Source organism: Limanda limanda, chromosome 8 (assembly GCF_963576545.1).
Source record: "Limanda limanda chromosome 8, fLimLim1.1, whole genome shotgun sequence".
Taxonomy (NCBI): domain Eukaryota; kingdom Metazoa; phylum Chordata; class Actinopteri; order Pleuronectiformes; family Pleuronectidae; genus Limanda; species Limanda limanda.
The window spans coordinates 3,702,130-3,719,557 of NC_083643.1; the positions used below are offsets into that span (position 1 = coordinate 3,702,130).

The 17,428-nt window shown below is 46.1% G+C and overlaps 2 protein-coding genes across 3 annotated transcripts; both read right to left on the reverse strand.

Annotated features, from left to right (window-relative positions):
* Nucleotides 1-1,036: 1,036 nt before the first annotated feature.
* csnk2a2b (casein kinase 2, alpha prime polypeptide b) lies at nucleotides 1,037-9,272 on the reverse strand. 2 transcript variants are annotated; one of them, XM_061076218.1, is made up of 12 exons: nucleotides 8,881-9,272; nucleotides 8,298-8,409; nucleotides 6,963-7,064; nucleotides 5,475-5,525; nucleotides 5,255-5,314; nucleotides 5,069-5,152; nucleotides 3,494-3,604; nucleotides 3,194-3,295; nucleotides 2,704-2,804; nucleotides 2,265-2,413; nucleotides 2,064-2,147; nucleotides 1,037-1,734 (listed from the first exon to the last, which is right to left on the reverse strand). In XM_061076218.1, exons 1-11 carry the CDS (start codon nucleotides 8,982-8,984, stop codon nucleotides 2,071-2,073), a joined length of 1,053 nt encoding a protein of 350 aa, XP_060932201.1. In that variant the 5' UTR covers nucleotides 8,985-9,272; the 3' UTR covers nucleotides 1,037-1,734; nucleotides 2,064-2,070. The 2 variants fall into 2 exon arrangements, with proteins under 2 accessions (XP_060932201.1, XP_060932202.1); XM_061076219.1 differs by lacking the exon at nucleotides 5,475-5,525.
* A 1,302-nt stretch (nucleotides 9,273-10,574) lies between these two features.
* Nucleotides 10,575-15,729, reverse strand: znf319b (zinc finger protein 319b). Its single transcript, XM_061076332.1, has 2 exons — nucleotides 15,629-15,729; nucleotides 10,575-15,536 (listed from the first exon to the last, which is right to left on the reverse strand). Exons 1-2 carry the CDS (start codon nucleotides 15,631-15,633, stop codon nucleotides 13,688-13,690), a joined length of 1,854 nt encoding a protein of 617 aa, XP_060932315.1. The 5' UTR covers nucleotides 15,634-15,729; the 3' UTR covers nucleotides 10,575-13,687.
* Between the last annotated feature and the right edge of the window lie 1,699 nt (nucleotides 15,730-17,428).

Genomic DNA, 17,428 nt, shown 5'->3' on the forward strand with positions numbered 1-17,428 from the left:
AGCTTTACACAACAGCTCAGTTTTCACACTCCTGCGCTCTCATTACGTCGCCCCCCCCCCCCACCGGAGCAGGTGCTCAGGTTTTACTGTATCGTGTCATTTTCAACCTTTTGTCTCAGGTGTTGTTTTGTGTGTGTGTGTGGGCTGCAGAGGTCAAAGGTCACACGGTGTAGAGTTGTTTACTGATGGGAGCGATGCTGAGAATTAAACAATTAAATTACCATCAAACTAAATGTATTGAACAGTTTTTCAGTTTGTTATTTATCCCTTGTGGATTTTCTTAATGACTCTATAACGATTCTTTTAAACTCTCTTTCTTGGAAGCTTCATAATTGTGTTTTCTGCTTCATTAGCATCATGTTGTTGTTCTTGAATCTGTCCTTCTGTTCTGTTGTGTTTCATCTCTTCACCTCTGGGAGAACGTTTCTAACAGTGTTCCATCTGTGTAATGATTTAACAAAAAGAAATTGGCACTAAAGTAAAAAATCATTACAGTTACAGATCCACTGGCTCCTCTAATTTTCACAGTAAAAGCACGAGGTAACAATCCTGCCTCCCACTGAACCTTGTTCTTCATTCATTTACAGTGCAACACATTATCGACATGCACAATGTTCATTTAAACAAGAAAACTTGGCGAATTTAGTGGATATCTATAAATGTGTGGATCCATTTCTTCAGATTCCTCCAAAATGATTTGTTCCACGACATTTTATTGTTGTTGAACTGTAGAATTTCTAGTTGACATATTTGTGTATAAACCAGAATGTATCTTACACTGGTTGTTTCTCTGTTCAATGTAAAACCAGTGGACGGATCAACATGAACCTTGAAGCTCGTGTTGTGTGGATGAGTGAAGAACTCAATACAACTCAGTGATCAGGAACAGGATCCATGACATCGACATTTCCATTGATTTCCATCAGTCCATGAATCTGTACAGTGACACGAACATAACAAAGAAAATTGACCCGTCACAGGCTGAGTTCATCTAAATAAAAATCATTTATTTTTCATTAATATTATTATCATAATCATCATTCTATCTAGAGAGAGTCCACCATGCCACGTTCAGAACTGGAGTAGTGCTAAGACGTCTGTCTGTCTGTTGATGTACATGATGGAGAGTGTGGGGGGGGGGGGGAGGAGAGAGAGAGAGACGGGGGACAGACAGACAGACGGATGGATGGATGGATGGATGATGGGGTTGAGAGAGGAGGGGCTTGTACAGGCTCACGCTCCGGGTCATTCTCCATGCTGATGCAAACAAAGAGGGGACGATAATAAAGGAGGGATGGAGGGACAACGGAGGGAGGAGAGGAGGCGGAGTTGTCTTTAAAAGTTTGTCCCTGTCGACCTACATGAGACTGAGCCGGGAGGACGAGGACCAGTGGGGGGGGCGACGGAGGGGGAAGCAGCTTCAAGCCCATTGGTCGGGCTGCTGGACAGGGAACCAGGACAAGCCAATCACAGACTGATACAGAGGAGGAGGGTGTTTGTGTGCGTGTCTGCGTGTGTGTGTGTGTGTGTGTGTCAGTGTGTATGTGTGTGTGTGTGTGTATAGAGGTGTGGTCGCACTGCTGTGTGTGTGAATCCGTTTGCACGTATCTGTGAGTGTGTAACTGCTCAGAGTTACTTTGATCCATTGTCACTGTACACTTGTCAAAGGTTACTGTCACAACCGGGAACAAAGTTGAGGTAACAAACATCCTTCTTCTTCTTCTTCTTCCACCTCTGTGAAGAAAAGAGAGGAAGAAGAGGATGAGAGAGGAGACGTTATCACAGGAATCATTATTATGAACCTCAGAGTCTTGGATGTGTTTGTTTTTTCTGCTACACTGAGATAAATCAGCTGTCAATCATGAGGTTTACTCGTTATTAAAACAACACATTTTAACCAAACTGATCAGACTGACTTTTTAGTTTGGTCCATGTTCAATCGATCAATTCATGGGCGTTATATCGTCGGCATTTGTCAAGTTCTACACGTAGCAGCAGAAAAGTCTCAAACAAAAACTAAATCATGTCAACACAAAGCCGTGAGTCGTGTTTCCAGCCGTTACCTGCGTTTCACCGAGCTGTGGTGTTGCCACTGGAAACCATGTTGTTGTCAGAGTTCGACAGAGACTGTTCCTTTACTACTGGATCTGCAGGAGGAGTGAGGAAGGGAGGTCAGAGCCCAAACCACAAATATTAATGCTGGACTCACCATGTGTTACCTGTGTGTGTGTGTGATTTGTAGTGTAGTACTGTGTTGTGCTTACAGAAGTACGGGTGCTCCATGGCCTCTGTGGCCGTCAGCCTCTGTTGGTGGTCGTAGCGTAGCAGCTTGTCCAGCAGGTCCAGAGCTTCTGGACTCACCAGGTGCTGGTTCTCCGTCTGCACAAACTGCTCCCAGCGCTTCCTGCTCTGCCTGCAGGGACGCACAACACACACACACCGACAGTTACACACCATCAGCACTGAAGCGGCATCGACCCACAACGGCAAGAGGAGGAAGATACACCATGTGTTTTGAAGGGAAACACTTGATCGTTCACAAGGAGACGCCACAGGATTCTTGAAGAGGCTGAGAGGATCAACCTGACGCTAGGAAAACATCAGAGCTGAAATATTCGACACTCTTGTTCTTCATCGATCAGTGGAAGAGTGAATGATACAACCACACATATCATTATTGAATATTCGTCTGAGGGAACTCACTGTCCCAGCAGGTCTTTGAAGCGCGGGTCCAGTTCGATGTGGTACTTGCGCAGGTATCCGAACAGCTCGTCCGTCCCCAGCACCTTGGCAATTCGCACCAACTGGAGAACACAGCACATGTGGGGATCAAACTCTATTCTCATGTGTTTGACCTGATTCTTTAGATCAGATTTCTAACATTGTGATAAACTCGTAAAGCTTTAGTTCTACTAAAGCTGAACCGACAGCGCCCTCTTCCTGTTGTTACCATGAGTCACAACACAGGACATTCGTTTAAAGGTCTGGGTCACACATCCAGGTTGTCTCTATTACATGTTTAGGACGTCCTCTGCCTAACTAGGACACAGGATTCTACAAACAGCCATGTGTATGTATTTCCTTATTTGTTTCTCAGCATGTTTGTGTTCATTTAATCATCTTTATCCGTCTCTTTTGATTTTAAAAACCTGTCGTTGTTGTGCAGGAGGCTGACGTGTGGCGACTGCAGTACCTGATCGTAGTTGTCTTGTCCGTGGAAGAAGGGCTCTTTCTGAAAGATCATACTGGCCAACATGCAGCCCAAGCTCCACATGTCTAGACTGTAGTCGTACATCTGCAACACAAAATCATCAAACAGCACTGCCGATGATGAGAACACACACACACGTGTCCAGATTATCCACAAGAGACTACAGCGTATTCTCATCGGGAAAGTGCGTTTGTTCAAAAATGGAAAACGTGTCAGCCTTGGTGTGTTTGTGTGTGTGTGTGTCTCTGTGTGTGGGAGTGTGTGTGTGTGTGTGTGTGTTACCTGGTAGTCCACCAGCAGTTCTGGGCCCTTGAAGTATCGTGAGGCCACTCTGACGTTGTACTCCTGGGACGGGTGGTAGAACTCCGCCAGGCCCCAGTCTATTAGACGTAGCTGTGGAAACAGTTTGTTCTCCGTCAGCTTCACTTCACACAAAGTTTTTAAAACTCAACAACCTCACGTCACCTTCGGTCGAACCACCTTCCTGTGACAGTGGGTGTGTCTGTGGGGTTAATTTACACTTATGGTAGCCTCCTGCCCCCTGCTGGACAAATACTATTGAGTTGTATAGAAACAGTGTTTTTCTGCACTGCTCAAAGTGAAATTACTTATTTCTGAATATTAGATTCCCAGAAACATGTATCGATGAACGTTTTCTCCAAAAAAGGAGAATTTGACGAACTTTGCTGTCGGCTTTTCGGCGAGTGAAGCAGGGAACAGTTAATCAATGCAGGAAGGGGGGGGGGGTTCTGTTCGCCCTGCTTGCCCGCCCGCTCACGCAAAAACTAAAGAATGGATTTTCACAAAACTTGGTGGGAGGACAGAGACAATATTGATTTCATGTTCAGATTTTGCACTGTTTTCACTAACAACCCTGCGCTTGCTCTCTAATACACCCTCTGCTTGCGCTTCAGCTTCAGCTCGACTCCTGACACTCACGCTGCTTCAGCACACGTACGAACGACTGATCGCAGATTTCTCCTCTGCTCTTGGACTAGAAAGACACACTAAATCCAATCCAGCAATGTTAGCACAAGTGATACAAAAAAAATCCTGGATCTGCATCAAAACTGAGAGAATTCTCTTTTGGCCCGAGCACCATCCTCCCACCAAGTTTTGTGAAAATCTGTTCTGGAGTTTTTGTGTAATCCTTCTGACAAACACACAAACAAACAGGGTTTTTAATGGGGAGCGTTAGAAAATCCAAATATGAAATCAACGAGTCGTGCTCTCAAGCTGAAAAACCAGGCTTTTGAATAAACAGAGGGAAGCAACTCAAGGTATTTTCCGCTGGCGATGAGGGTGTCAACATTTAATCATTTAGTCAAACACATCCCAAATGGATGGTGATTCAGAAAATGCATTAACATTTTAAACCCGCTGTTGAGACGCGTTGATTTTGTCCAATCCTGATAAACAACAATGTAATATAGAGTATTTGGATATACAGGTGGAGCAAATACCTTGGTCCAACCATCGCTGCTCGTGCTTAGCTGTTGACATTATTGTTAAAATGTTCAAACCAGTTACACTAAAAGCTTTGTGAACTGGGCGACTGAATCCGGCTGTAGCAAGACTCACAGTTTATTTAAATGTAAATGAAAACTGCTCTTATTTTAGGAATCTCGTGGACCCGGGGACTCCATCTGTTGAAAAGTCTTCTCAACAATAATCTGGCTCCGGTTCAAACACACAGAATAAGGAACAGGGGGAGTGATGAAAGGATGGAGAAAGCCAGAGACAAAATAAACTGGGAGAGAAACAGAAGCTGAAAAAGCAGAGTGGGATGTGATATTCAGAGTGTGTGGGTGAGCAAAGAGAGAAAATAGAAAGTAGGCTATATAGGGCACCGCCTACCTTTCTCAGCTGGTGATCAATCATCACATTGTGTGGTTTGACGTCACGGTGCATGATTCCCATACTGTGACAGTAGTCCAGAGCCTGGCGAGACAAAGGAGACAGGTTTGAGTTCACAGTCGTTTTAATTCCTCGGAAACACAATCAGGACATTGATGAATCGTACTTCGTGGAAACAGGTCTCACCTTCAGTAGTTCGTACATATAGAAACGGATATCGTAATCTGTCAACTTCTGGTACAGCTCCTTGAGGGAAACACAAATCGGAGTGAGAGTCTGAACCAAGCCTGTGAAAAGTCGCTGCTGCTCCCCGATAACAAACCATCAGTATAACATGACCAGTAAGAGCAGAGGGGCCGGTGTGGCAGAGAGACGCAGCAGAGGAAACCAGAGGAGACCACTGTACCTTGAAGTCTGTGTTATTGATGCATTCAAAGACGAGCGCCGGAGTTCTGGACTGTTCATCCCCCACAGAGAGACAGAAAAGGACGGAGAGTCAAAATCAAGACAGATTCATTGTGATGCAGTCGCCTGATTAATCACAGATTTGATTAACCCCACATTATGATCTGAAGAATTAGGAACAGGATCCAAACTCAGAACAGAGTAAAAACAGGAGGAAGAGCAAACGTCGAGCTTGAAAGTCACAAGAGCAGCTGCTGTTGCTTTAGTCTTAAAACTCAGGCGACATTTGTTATTTTCTAAAAGTTCTAGTTTCCAGTAAAACTTGGTCCCAAACCAAAGGACTGTGCAGGTTCCCACTGCTCTGAACGACCGCATGTCTGAGCTACACCGCCTAAACATATTCTTTTCTCCTGGTTTGTTTAAGTTTTCCAGCTGATAAAAGTTGTAAAAGGAAAAAATTGAAATAAAAGACTCAAATGTAAAACTCCTTGATCTCTCCACGGATTTACCTCTTAAATTACACAGCTCGGTAAATTCAGAAACTCCCAACACCAATTCAAATATTTCTTTCTCCCACATGCACAAAAAATATTCATCAAATTCAGTCAATAATCAAAAATCAGTGCCTCCTATAAGAGTTAATTTGATTTATAAATATCCACAGAAATCCACGATTGTTTAAATCTCACCAAACTGAGGCAGTTTCTTACTTTAGTTTCCATAAAGCAGCCGTTCGGTCACATTCTGCAAGAAGAGTCATTTTTATGGGGATTGTTACAAGTGAATGAAGATAAATACGATTTTAGAGTTTTCTACTGGATTTTTGACTGGATTTTCTCATAATAAACTCAAAAAAAGCTTTCTGGAATAAAATAAAATATTTTTCTGTTTTAATCTGATGCATTTAGAGAGAAATATGTTTTTATAGACAAACACAAACCTATTGGTGTCCATATGAACACTGAAACTGCTTTTCCTGGATATAATCCTTTTCCATACTAGTCATAAGAAAACTTCCCTATAAGCAACGTGGGGGGAAATCCACAGTCCTGGTTCTGTGTAACTTGTTTTTGATTATAAAAGACATTAAGTTAAGAGCCTCACTGGGTTTATCTCATCATTTCAGCTTTAGGGTTTTAAATAAATGTTTTACCCAGAAAGAGAACAAGGTTTCCTATTCATTACCTCGACTTGGGGACCAGCTGTGGCCTAACTGTGTCTCACCACCACTTCATGATCTGCCCAAAAAGATTTCACATGACTCTGAACATAGAAAGATCTTTAACATCGTTTTTGTGCGTTTGCTTGATTGTAGCGTGAACAGATTCTCTGAGGACTTCTTAGGAAAACCAGGAGAAATCCCACTTCATCTGTGACCCGACATACAGCTTCTAATTGTTTGGAGAAAACATGTTCCTCATCTCTTTCTCTAAAAGAACATGAGGTGTTGTTTACTGCCTGAGTAGTGATTAGTCATTAATGAGCTTACCACTGGGTCTTTAACGGTGTCCACCAGTCGGATGATGTTGGTCCCACCTCGCAGGTTCTCCAGGATCTTGATCTCTCGCTTGATCTTCTTCTTCTTGACCGGCTGATTTGAAGAAGACAAAGACAAAAGAAGACAAGATATTTAACAGAGAGACAAAAACAATTATATCACATTATCTGTCGAACCAACTGATTCTGTCTTTGTGTTCTTCAGTCTGTCAAAGTTACAATTATTGCAGCAGTGAACCTTTTTCACAGATTTAAAGTGAACTGAACAGGTGCAGTAGGGAAATGATTTTAAGTAACCACCCACATCCATGTGTTTATTGTTCACGCTGCATAATTCATCAGGTATTATTAAAATAATTTATGATTATGTAAAACACAACACCAACGTTTAACGACTCACTGCTACCGGATTGTAAAGTTATTTGGTTTAAAGTGATGACGTCAGCAACTCGCGTAACAAAATTCACGGCGACTTTCAGAGTTTTTCCGACTTCATGTGACGCTCACATAACTTTTTTCCCAGCTTGGATTTAATTTCTCAGATTATTCTGACACCACATGAATGAACAATAAGAGCAAATCACACTCCTGAGACCAATCTGACTTCAACTGTGGTTGGTACAACGATCGTATAGCATACAACAGAAATAAATAAAATCAAATATTTCAAAAGATGATTTCATAATGGTAAATGAAATTGAAATACGAAAACTAGTGTGGAAATATAGGGATTGTATAGGAAGTGTAAATTTTCTTTTTGAATGAAAGTGATTAATCACCCAAATGTTTTCATTATCTAGCTGTGAGTCATATTTGCTCATTCGTATACAGCTAACTAATTTTTTCATTTCCTAATAAACACTTTAACACAAATGAATACACTATATTATTCAAGATGTGTAAATTGTAAATGGCACTTTACACCTATCTTATTTTCTTCTAACTGCCTGTGTCAGTGATCACTGTTCACTTCAGGCTGGTTTAATTATTTCAAGATGGAGAGTTCATATATCTATTATTCTAATGTTTTATATTCTATATAGTTTGGTTGACTCAGCCTCTTAAATGCTGGATGTCTATTTTGTAAATATTATGTGACTTGTATGATCCAATCAGGTTTGAGTGATCACGCTCGCAGTAAAACTTAGGTTTGTTTCATCAGGTCGAGGAGGATAAGAGAACCCAGAGATTCAAATTCAAGTCAAGAGTCTGAAGGGAAAAATGGATGTAAACCGTGAATCATAAAACAAACCAGAGCGTGGATCAGATGATCAGTCAATGCATCAGTTTCCCTCTCTCAGGGAAACCAGCAGCTCCACCTGCTCACCTTCAGGATCTTGACCACCACCTTCTCGTTGTTGGTGATGTTGATCGCCTCGAACACTTCGCTGTACTTCCCTCTGCCCAGCTTACGGACCAGCTGGTAGTCCTCCTGGTTGCTATGGGGACAGACGGAGACACACAGCAGAGCAGATGTGAGGCGAGAGAGACAGAGAGAGAGAGACAGAGAGAGAGAGAGAGAGACATGAATTTCCAGCGTCAGAGCTGTCGATAAGTGAGTGTTCCTGTTAGTGGGATGAAGCTCTGCCCCCCCGGGACTGGAGTGGTTTCTGCCTCTGGTTGCATGGGGGGGGGGGAGTGGGATGTGGGGGGTGGGTGGAGGTTAGTCAGGGTGAAGGGATGGAAGTGAAGTGTCAGACAGCAGGGGAGTGGGCCGGGAGACTGTACAACCGTAGTGTCATCACACCCTTGCAGATATATGTGTAATAATAGATCCCATCTGCCACACACACACACACACACACACACTCTCCTCCTCCATAGAGACACAAATACACACACACACACACACACACTCCACATGCATGTAAGTACAGCACATTGCAGCAAACACACAGACATGTCCTCACTTCCAGTTGGGGACGTGGGCCTCGTAGTCCCAGTACTCCCGGCTCTTCAGGGTGTTGACGTCTGCGTACACCCGGGACTTGCTGCCGGCCACCGGACCCGGCATGGCGACACACCCGGGGCCCGGGCGCGACGAACCGGGGATGGGTGGGTGGTGGGTGGGTGCTGGGTGCGTGTGGAGGGGAGTAGATCCGTAGTGTGGGGGTGTGGAGTGGGACAGACCAACCAGCGAGGGGGAGAAGAGAGAGGAGGAGGGAGGATGGAGGATGGAGGATGGAGGGAGGGAAGCAGATGTGAGGACCGGGGCTCGCCGCAGTCAGTGCCCGCCGAGCAGCGCTCCCTGGTCGGCTTGTCAGAGGCAGCAGAGCCGGGGTGATGGTGCAGCTCCACGGGGGCGGGGAGGCATCGGGGGGGGGGGGGGGGGGGGGGTAGAGAGGAGACGGACCCCGGGGAAAGGAGGAGGAGGAGGAGGAGGAGGGATGGAGGAGGAGGAGGAGGAGGGATGGAGATGGAGACTCGGGGGCTTCTCTCTTCACGGGCCCCGGAAAAAAAAGAGGGTGGGCTTCCTGCGACTACCGGGGGTGTGTGAGGGGAGGAGGAGGGAGGGGGGGAGTGTCCTCGGTGGTCCTGCTATCAATCAGCTGGTGATGGTGGGGTTCAGCGGCGGGGGGCTCGGCCGGAGGGGAGAGCAGCAGCAGCAGCAGCAGCGGCGGGAGGGCGGCGGAGCAGCGGCGGACAGATCGATGTTGTTAGCTCCCGTTAGCTCCCCGATGCTAGCGGAGATGCTCGGCGCCGGGAGCCACCATCGGCGGAGCCCGCGTCATGAGCCGCTGGCCGGGCGGGAGGGCGGCGGAGGGCCTCGGGGACGGGGGGCCTGGGGGCCTCGGGGGCGGGGGCCCGGTGCCGGACACCGACGGAGGGGCCCGGGATGCGGCGGGAGGCGGTGCAGCGGCTCCCCGGTGCACAGCGCAGGGAGGCGGATTGCGACTGAACAGCAGCGAAGAGCCGCCCGGAAGTGAATGAAGCTCGCCGCCGGGAGGAGGTTGTGCAGCTCGGCCGCCGGGACACAGCGCCCCCTGGTGACTGGAGGCAGCACAGGAGGAAAATGTGGTCCTCGCTCGATAAAACCTGAGATTTTACTTTTACTCTGTCAAATAAAAGTATATTTGAATACTTTCCTATTGGATTTAATTCATTTATTTTTTATGATGCTTGTGTCTGCCCTTTTATATTTTTATGGCTGCAGTATGAGCCAATAAAGTGAATCTTAATCTTCACTGTAGATAACACTTGCAGTGACCTGCCCCAGAGTTTAGTTTTATTCAGGACACTAAAGAGTCCAGTCCTGCTATTAAAACTACTCTTATCTCAATTTCTTATAAAATAATAAATGCTCAACACTTTATTTGATTATAATTTAATCACAAAATGTTAAGTGGCTCCACCCTCAACCCTTAAAAGAGCGAGTAATGTAGATGTTGGATGGACATGTTGGTCATAAAACATTAAACAGTTGATCACAGGCACTTTGTGTTTGTATAACTGTTTGTTCCTATATCTATATTTCATGTCAAGTCCCAGTGAATAAGATAGCACTGTATTGTGTCAAATCACAAGAGGACAAGTCAATAAGAGAAATAATAAATCAAAGCTTAGAGCTGAATCTGTGCTGCAAAAAAACACTAAGTGACGTGAGTTTATAAATGGAAAAAGTTTTATTTGTTAGTGCTGTGTGTAATTGAATGCTACATACATACAGATATTCTTAGAATGAATGTACACGTACTGAACGGCGCCACAATGTTTTCTTTTTAAATTTTTTTACCAACATCATTCACATAAAACTACAGAACAATTTGAAAAAGCTATAGGAGGGAACAGCGGGTGGGGGGGGAGGGGGGTCGGCACCAGTTCCCAGGGACAGAAGACAGGAACTAACACAGCAAGCATGCAGAGAGAGAGAGAGAGACACCAGGGTCTGATGGGTCATTAACTGAAGAGGAGGGAGGATGGCTGGTGCACAAACTGGACGTTTCCTTTAAAACCAGCTGTTGAAATGAAGAGGTTCATTCATTTAATTTGTGCTTATAGCAGATGATCCTCTACTCGACCGCCTGATGGATTTATTTTATAACCAAGAATTGATCAATTTGTGACCCTCAATAATATTAAATCCATACTGGCAATTCTGGTCCGGAATTATTCTTTGGATTTGGACGTACAACTGTGTTATTAGCATGAGCAAGTCCTTGAGCACTTAGTATTCATGACATTGTGTTGTGGTTTTGTACGTCACCACAGAAACCTTTGTGTAGAGACTGCTTGTTTGTGTGCACTTTGTTCAGCGATTGTTGTTGTTCAAGTTCGAACACGACTCTGTGTTCTGAATAAATACAGCCATCTTTATCCCAAAGCTACACCCAAGGCCCTGGTCTCTCTGTCCAAGAATATAGATATTCATATCAATTCAAAGAATATTAATAACAAAAATAAAAATATACAAACAAATGCGAAACCATTAAAAACATACAGTACTATTTTTTCTTTTTTTTTAAAAACTTTAAGTCAAAGTTGTCCTCAAAGTCGTATAATGCCAGATCCAGAAAATAAAAACACGATGGCTGACGGGAGCAACCACTTGACCTCGTATGAAGACAGTGATGAAACATACAAATGATAAAAGCCAGAATAAAATAACCAATGTCAATTCAGTCTCCTTGGCCTCCTCCGTTTGTATCAAATAACTTTCAATACTGCACTCAAACCAAGAATCCACAGTGAACGAGAAGGAGGGGGCGGGGGGGCAGCACCCCAGACGTCCAGAGAGAAGGAACAATGGTGAACGCTGCCAACATGTAAACAAACTGGATCTCCAGGCTTCTCGAGAATCTCGTAGCATTCAAAGAAGAGGAAGGCGTCGTTCACTCTGGTACAAATCCCGCCTTAGAGGTTCAATGTGTAAGATTTAAGTGAAAGGGATCTATTGGCAGAAATTAAATATAAAATAATCATAGTGTTTTTCATCTAATTTGTACTAATTGTTGTTTCCTTTACCCTAGAATGGGTCTTTTATATTTAAATACTTTATATTCACATCAGGAGCAGGTCCTCTCTACCGAGGCCGCCATGTTTTTTACAGTAGCCCAGACGAGACTAGATAAATAGCTTCTGAGTTTTTATGACAACAGTAGCTACAACTTGTTCTCTCTCATGTTTGGAAGGAGAAGGGTATTCAGCCGCAATATGACACTTCACCCCTAGAGGTCACTAAACTCTACACACTGAACCTTTAAAGACAGGATGTCGAGCTCAACGCAACATGTAACAGGAAAGAAATACATCGTTAACATTCCTTTTCAACAAGATGGAAAACATTTAACACAAGTTGAAAGTTCATCCTGCAAAAAAGGCTCTTTGACAAACCAGTGAGGTTAATAAATTTAAACAAAGACAAAGGCGAAGGTCTGCTGAAACATTTCTAAAACAGTTCTCTTCAGTCCGACTTCCCCTGTTTGATGGAATACTATTTAAATTCACTCACACACACACACTCACAGACACACACAAGCTGGGCTCTTTGAGATTCCCTGCAGCAACATACCGATACAATCACTACATGGACTACAAAAACAACTAAAGAGCATTTTTTCAAAAACATCTCACATGGTAAAAAGTAGCAAGAATACAAAAACAGTTCAATACACTTTTTTAAGAAAGACAAGTTTTGACTTTTCCAACTCGTCTGGCTACACACTCACACGTCCACGTATGTACAGGCTGAGAGAGGAAGCGTAATGTTCACGTGTGGACATCTTCAGTCGGACAGCACTGACCTCTGCAGGAATATGACGAGCATATTAGTTTGAAATATATATTTCTATATATATATAAGTCTCTAGTGGAGAGTGAGCTTGGTATCAACCAGAGGGGGTTTAACTACTCTTAGTTAATTTCAGAAGGTTGGTTGGTTTACAAACAGCACTGGGACCAGGTGCTGGTGTTTTGGTTGAAGCACAAATGACCAAAAGAAAGATGGCGGCCGACACATTCACTCACAGACACTTCACCATTAGAATCACTTCACCACAGGACAATAAATCCACAAACTAAGTCCAAACTGTTTCCTTTCACATTTGTTGATGACACCACTCTTGATAAATAATAAGGGAAAAATAAACGGATCATGTTGAAGCCGGGCGCTACGTCAGGACCAAGCAGGTTACTGTCGTTTTACTGTGGGAAATGAAAACCAAAAACTAGTCTCAGTCATTCTTCACCTGGCAAACAACAGTCGAGTCATTTTGATACCAAACAGCGACAGACTGGAAGCAAGAGAAAAGGAGGGAAACCGAGGAGAGCGAAAGAGGATAAATACTCAAGCAGTTAACATCATTTCTGGCCTGATCAGTTTATGTGGCGAGTGGAGACGCATCTCTATCGATTCATTTCAATAATATTGACAGACTATTGTTTGGAGGAAATTAAGAAGGATTTAAGTATTTGTTGCATTTTTTTGGCACCTGTTTCAGTCCACAACTGAAGGACAGGACTACGGTGGCTGTGGCTTTCTCGCTGCGATCAACTGTGTGGGGTTGAAAAGAGGAGGAGATAGAAACAAAAAGGAGAAGAAGAAGAAGTGCTCCTCATGTTTTTTATGGAATGACAGGGCTGGAGTTCTGCCGGGCTCGGGGCAGGTGAGTAGAGCAACAAAGATCTGATGTGGAACTGGTGGGAATGGATGCAAGCCTACAGGTTTCAGACCAGAGGGAGTTGAGGAACCTGTTCAGAGGGAAACGGTCTCCGGGGGATTTATAAGCACTGCGGCACGGGATAACCGCCTCCTTCCGCCGTGTGCTGCACCGTGTGATCCTGCAGAGAGCCCAAGTCACTGTAACGCTCTCCACACCACACGCACTTGAACTGCCCCTCCCTGGAGTGCGTGCTCTGGTGCTTGATCAGGTGCTCGCGCTGTTTGAAGCCCTTATTGCAGTGGTCACATTTGTACGGTTTCTCCCCCGTGTGTATCCGCCGGTGTCGGTTCAGGTCCGACGAGTACTTGAAGCGTTTCTCACATTCCGGGCACTTGAGCGGCTTCTCCCGCGACGGGTCGCAGCGGTGCTGGACGAAGTCGGACGAGGACAGGAAGCGGCGGTCACACAGCGAGCACTTGAGGGGCTTCTCTTGGCAGTGGGAGTTCTGATGGCGCTGGAGCGTGGAGCTCTTCTTGTAGCCCTTGCCACAGACTTCACACTTATACGGCTTGTCCGGCGAGTTGTTGGCCGACTCGCCACACTTGTGTCGGAGCAGCTCTCCTGACTGGCTGAACTCCTTCTGGCACGAGGCGCACTTGAAAAGGTTGTCCATGCCGTGGACGTGCTGGTGGTAAAGGAGGTGCGACGGCTGCAGGAAACCTTTGTCACACAGGTTGCATTTGAACGGCCGGTCGGTCGGGTCCTTGTGTGTGCGTCTGTGGCGCACCAGTGCATACTGCTGCTTGAAGCTCATCTGACACTCCTCGCAGTGGAAAGGCCGCTCCTCAGAGTGGGTGCGCTCGTGCTGGCGAAGGTCAGACGGCCGCTTGAAGCCTTTTCCACACGTGGCACAGCGGAACGGCCGGGAGCCCTGCGGGTGGCAGGGGTGGTGCAGGAGCTCCGACGACTCTTTGAAATGCAGCTCGCACAGGTTGCACTTGAACAAGTGCTCGCCCGAGTGCACGTACATGTGGCGCACGAGGTGGGACCGGTGTTTGAAGCTCTTTTCACACACGGCACACTTGAAAGGGCGATCGTTGCTGTGTGTTCGCTGATGGTGCTGGAGGTGCGACGACTGGCTGAAGGCCTTGTCACAGGTGTCACACTTGAAGGGCTTCTCTCCCGTGTGCACCCGCTCGTGCCGCGTGAGTTCCGACATGTGTTTGAAGCCCTTCTGGCAAACTGGGCATTTGTACGGCCGGTCGCGGGCCGAGGGGAAGGGAAGAATAGACGTGCTGCTGCTGGCTGAGGCCCCGTCGCTGCTGGGCTGCTGCGGGTTGTTGGAGGTCGGCGTGGCATTGCCCGAGCCGGGCCGGTAGGTTTTCTCACATATCGAACACTTCATGGGGTTGGTGCTGTTGTGTGACGTGTGGTGCTGAGCCAGAGACGTGAGGAGAGAGAATCCCATCTTGCACACGCCGCACACAAACGGCTTCTGCTCCACCTGGACACACTGGTGCTCCAGCAGGTCGGTCGCCTGGTGGAAGATCTTCATGCACTGGGTGCACTGGAACGACCGGTCCTGGCTCACCATGCACTGGTGCTCATGTGGGTTCGCCAGGTGGGAGATGTCATGTCCGCAGGCCGCGCACTTGTGTCCTCCCTCTGCGGCGACCTGCAGGGGGGGCTGCTGGGCGGCGTGCTGCGGCTGGCTGTGCGCCCCGCTGCCATGCGGCCCTCCGCTGTGCGGCTGGCTGTGCTGACCGTGCTGACCGTGCTGGGTCTGCTGCTGTAGCGACGTGGCGTCCGGCTGCAGAACGATGCCGTACACAGCACAGCCCAGCGCGCTCTCGGCTCCCGGGGGGAGGGTGTGGACGACAGGAGGCGGAGCCACGGCGTGCTGCGGCCAGGCCTCCGACATGCGGGCTCTGGTGTAGGGATTTAACTTGGCAGCTGGTGTGGCCCAACTGTGGTGAGAAAAGGAAGATTGGCACATATTTAAATAATGCATTAAACCCTTTGGAGTGTAGAAGAAACAGTTTGAGAGAAAAGAACTCACTCCATCTCAGACAGTGGCACCGAAACACTGGAAAAGGTCCTGGGACGGACGGCGTGATGAGGAGGAGCTGGGCAGAGGAGAACCGCTGCGTGGGATTCAGACCTGGGATCAGACCTGGGATCAGACCAGACCTGGGATCAGACCTGGGATCAGACCAGACCTGGGATCAGACCTGGGATCAGACCTGGGATCAGACCACACCTGGGATCAGACCTGGGATCAGACCTGGGATCGGACCTGGGATCAGACCTGGGATCGGACCTGGGATCGGACCTGGGATCAGACCTGGGATCGGACCTGGGATCAGACCTGGGATCGGACCTGGGATCAGACCTGGGATCGGACCTGGGATCAGACCTGGGATCAGACCTGGGATCAGACCTGGGATCAGAGATCTGAGAAGGTCCCCATGGTTTCACTCCCTTCAGGCCTTCACGTGTATCTGCATGAACAGAGAATCAAGATTTAAAAACAATATTAAATAGATAGATAGATAGATAGATAGATAGATAGATAGATAGATAGATAGATAGATAGATAGATAGATGGATACTTTATTAATCCCGTGGGACATTTAGGTCATCCGGTAGCTTATACATTAATACACAGAAACATAGGGACAACATATTACAGGTTCATGAATGGGTCTGATCCTATGGTACAGAATACAGTGAATTGTGTCAGTATGAAAGTGTTCTTGTGCTGCTGGAGTGGATAGAACAAAACATATATATATTAAAAAACAAACAAACAACTAAAATATATATATATATATATAAGTATAAAAGAGAATGTGTAAAGTCTGTACATGGGGCTGGTATAGCCAGTAAAGTGATGGAGGGAAGATCATGAGAAACAAATCGAGATACATCAGCTGCAGCGGTTAAACTTTACATCGTGTGACTAATCAGTGTAACTTCGGAATTAAATTAGCTTTAATAAATAATGATGTGTATGGTTATGAATCATGTTGCTGTGTTAGAAACAGACAAGACTACTACACACCAGGGCAGATGTTTGATTTATGCTGAAGGGGCAGAAAGGAAGTTAACGACGTTTCTATCAGTGTTATTAATTGTGGAGTTACACAAACACTGCTCTGCTGCAAACACTTGTTCTTCACACTGACACACAATTAAAACACATGCACAAAAAATATCTTTGTAAACAACTCGGGCATGTGCTACACAAGCGAGTGTCATTAACATTGAATCACACACATGAATATTTACATCTATCGTGTGGATTCATTTCTGTCTTTCTGCAGAATTCAAAACACAATTCGCGGGGAACAACGACGTCTCCAAGCAAAGATCGGTGTTATCGGGTTAGCTTAGCAGGGTTAGCTTAGCATGGCTAGCTACCGCAGCCAGTGTAAAAGTTAGCGGGTTAGCTACAGTGAAAATTAACAACCAGGTACTAGCGACACGTTGGTTAGCGAGTAAACAGCCGGGTTTGTGTACCTGTGTGTCCGGTGAAGCCTCCACAAGGTCCCGGGGAAAAACGCCGCTACCGCTCGTTAGCTTCTCCCCCCAAGAGGTGGCTAGCTGCCCCGCTTCACATCCGCAAACGGTCCCACGGAGGAGCTCTCTTATGGGGAAAATGGGGATTTTGTGAGTCAATAAAATGGAAGAAAAAATCCTCCAGAGATTCACCGAGTCTCCGAGAAAACACAGCAGTCTCACGAACACATTTTCGGGACAACTACGGCATCACAGCGGCTGGAGGAGCGGACACAGGCATGTTGATGCGAGCAGCTAAGCTAGCTAACGGCTATCGGTTAGCATCCGAGCCCCTGCC

What these genes read in the sequence shown, in the direction of transcription:
- csnk2a2b (XM_061076218.1), bottom strand. Translation starts at nt 8,984, where the DNA reads ATGCCGGGTCCGGTGGCCGGCAGCAAGTCCCGGGTGTACGCAGACGTC. An exon ending in ATATGTACGAACTACTGAAG is followed by an intron (nt 5,153 to 5,254) that starts GTGAGACCTGTT and finishes TTGTCTCGCCAG; the next exon opens with GCTCTGGACTACTGTCACAG. An exon ending in GACAAGACAACTACGATCAG is followed by an intron (nt 2,805 to 3,193) that starts GTACTGCAGTCG and finishes TGTGTTCTCCAG; the next exon opens with TTGGTGCGAATTGCCAAGGT.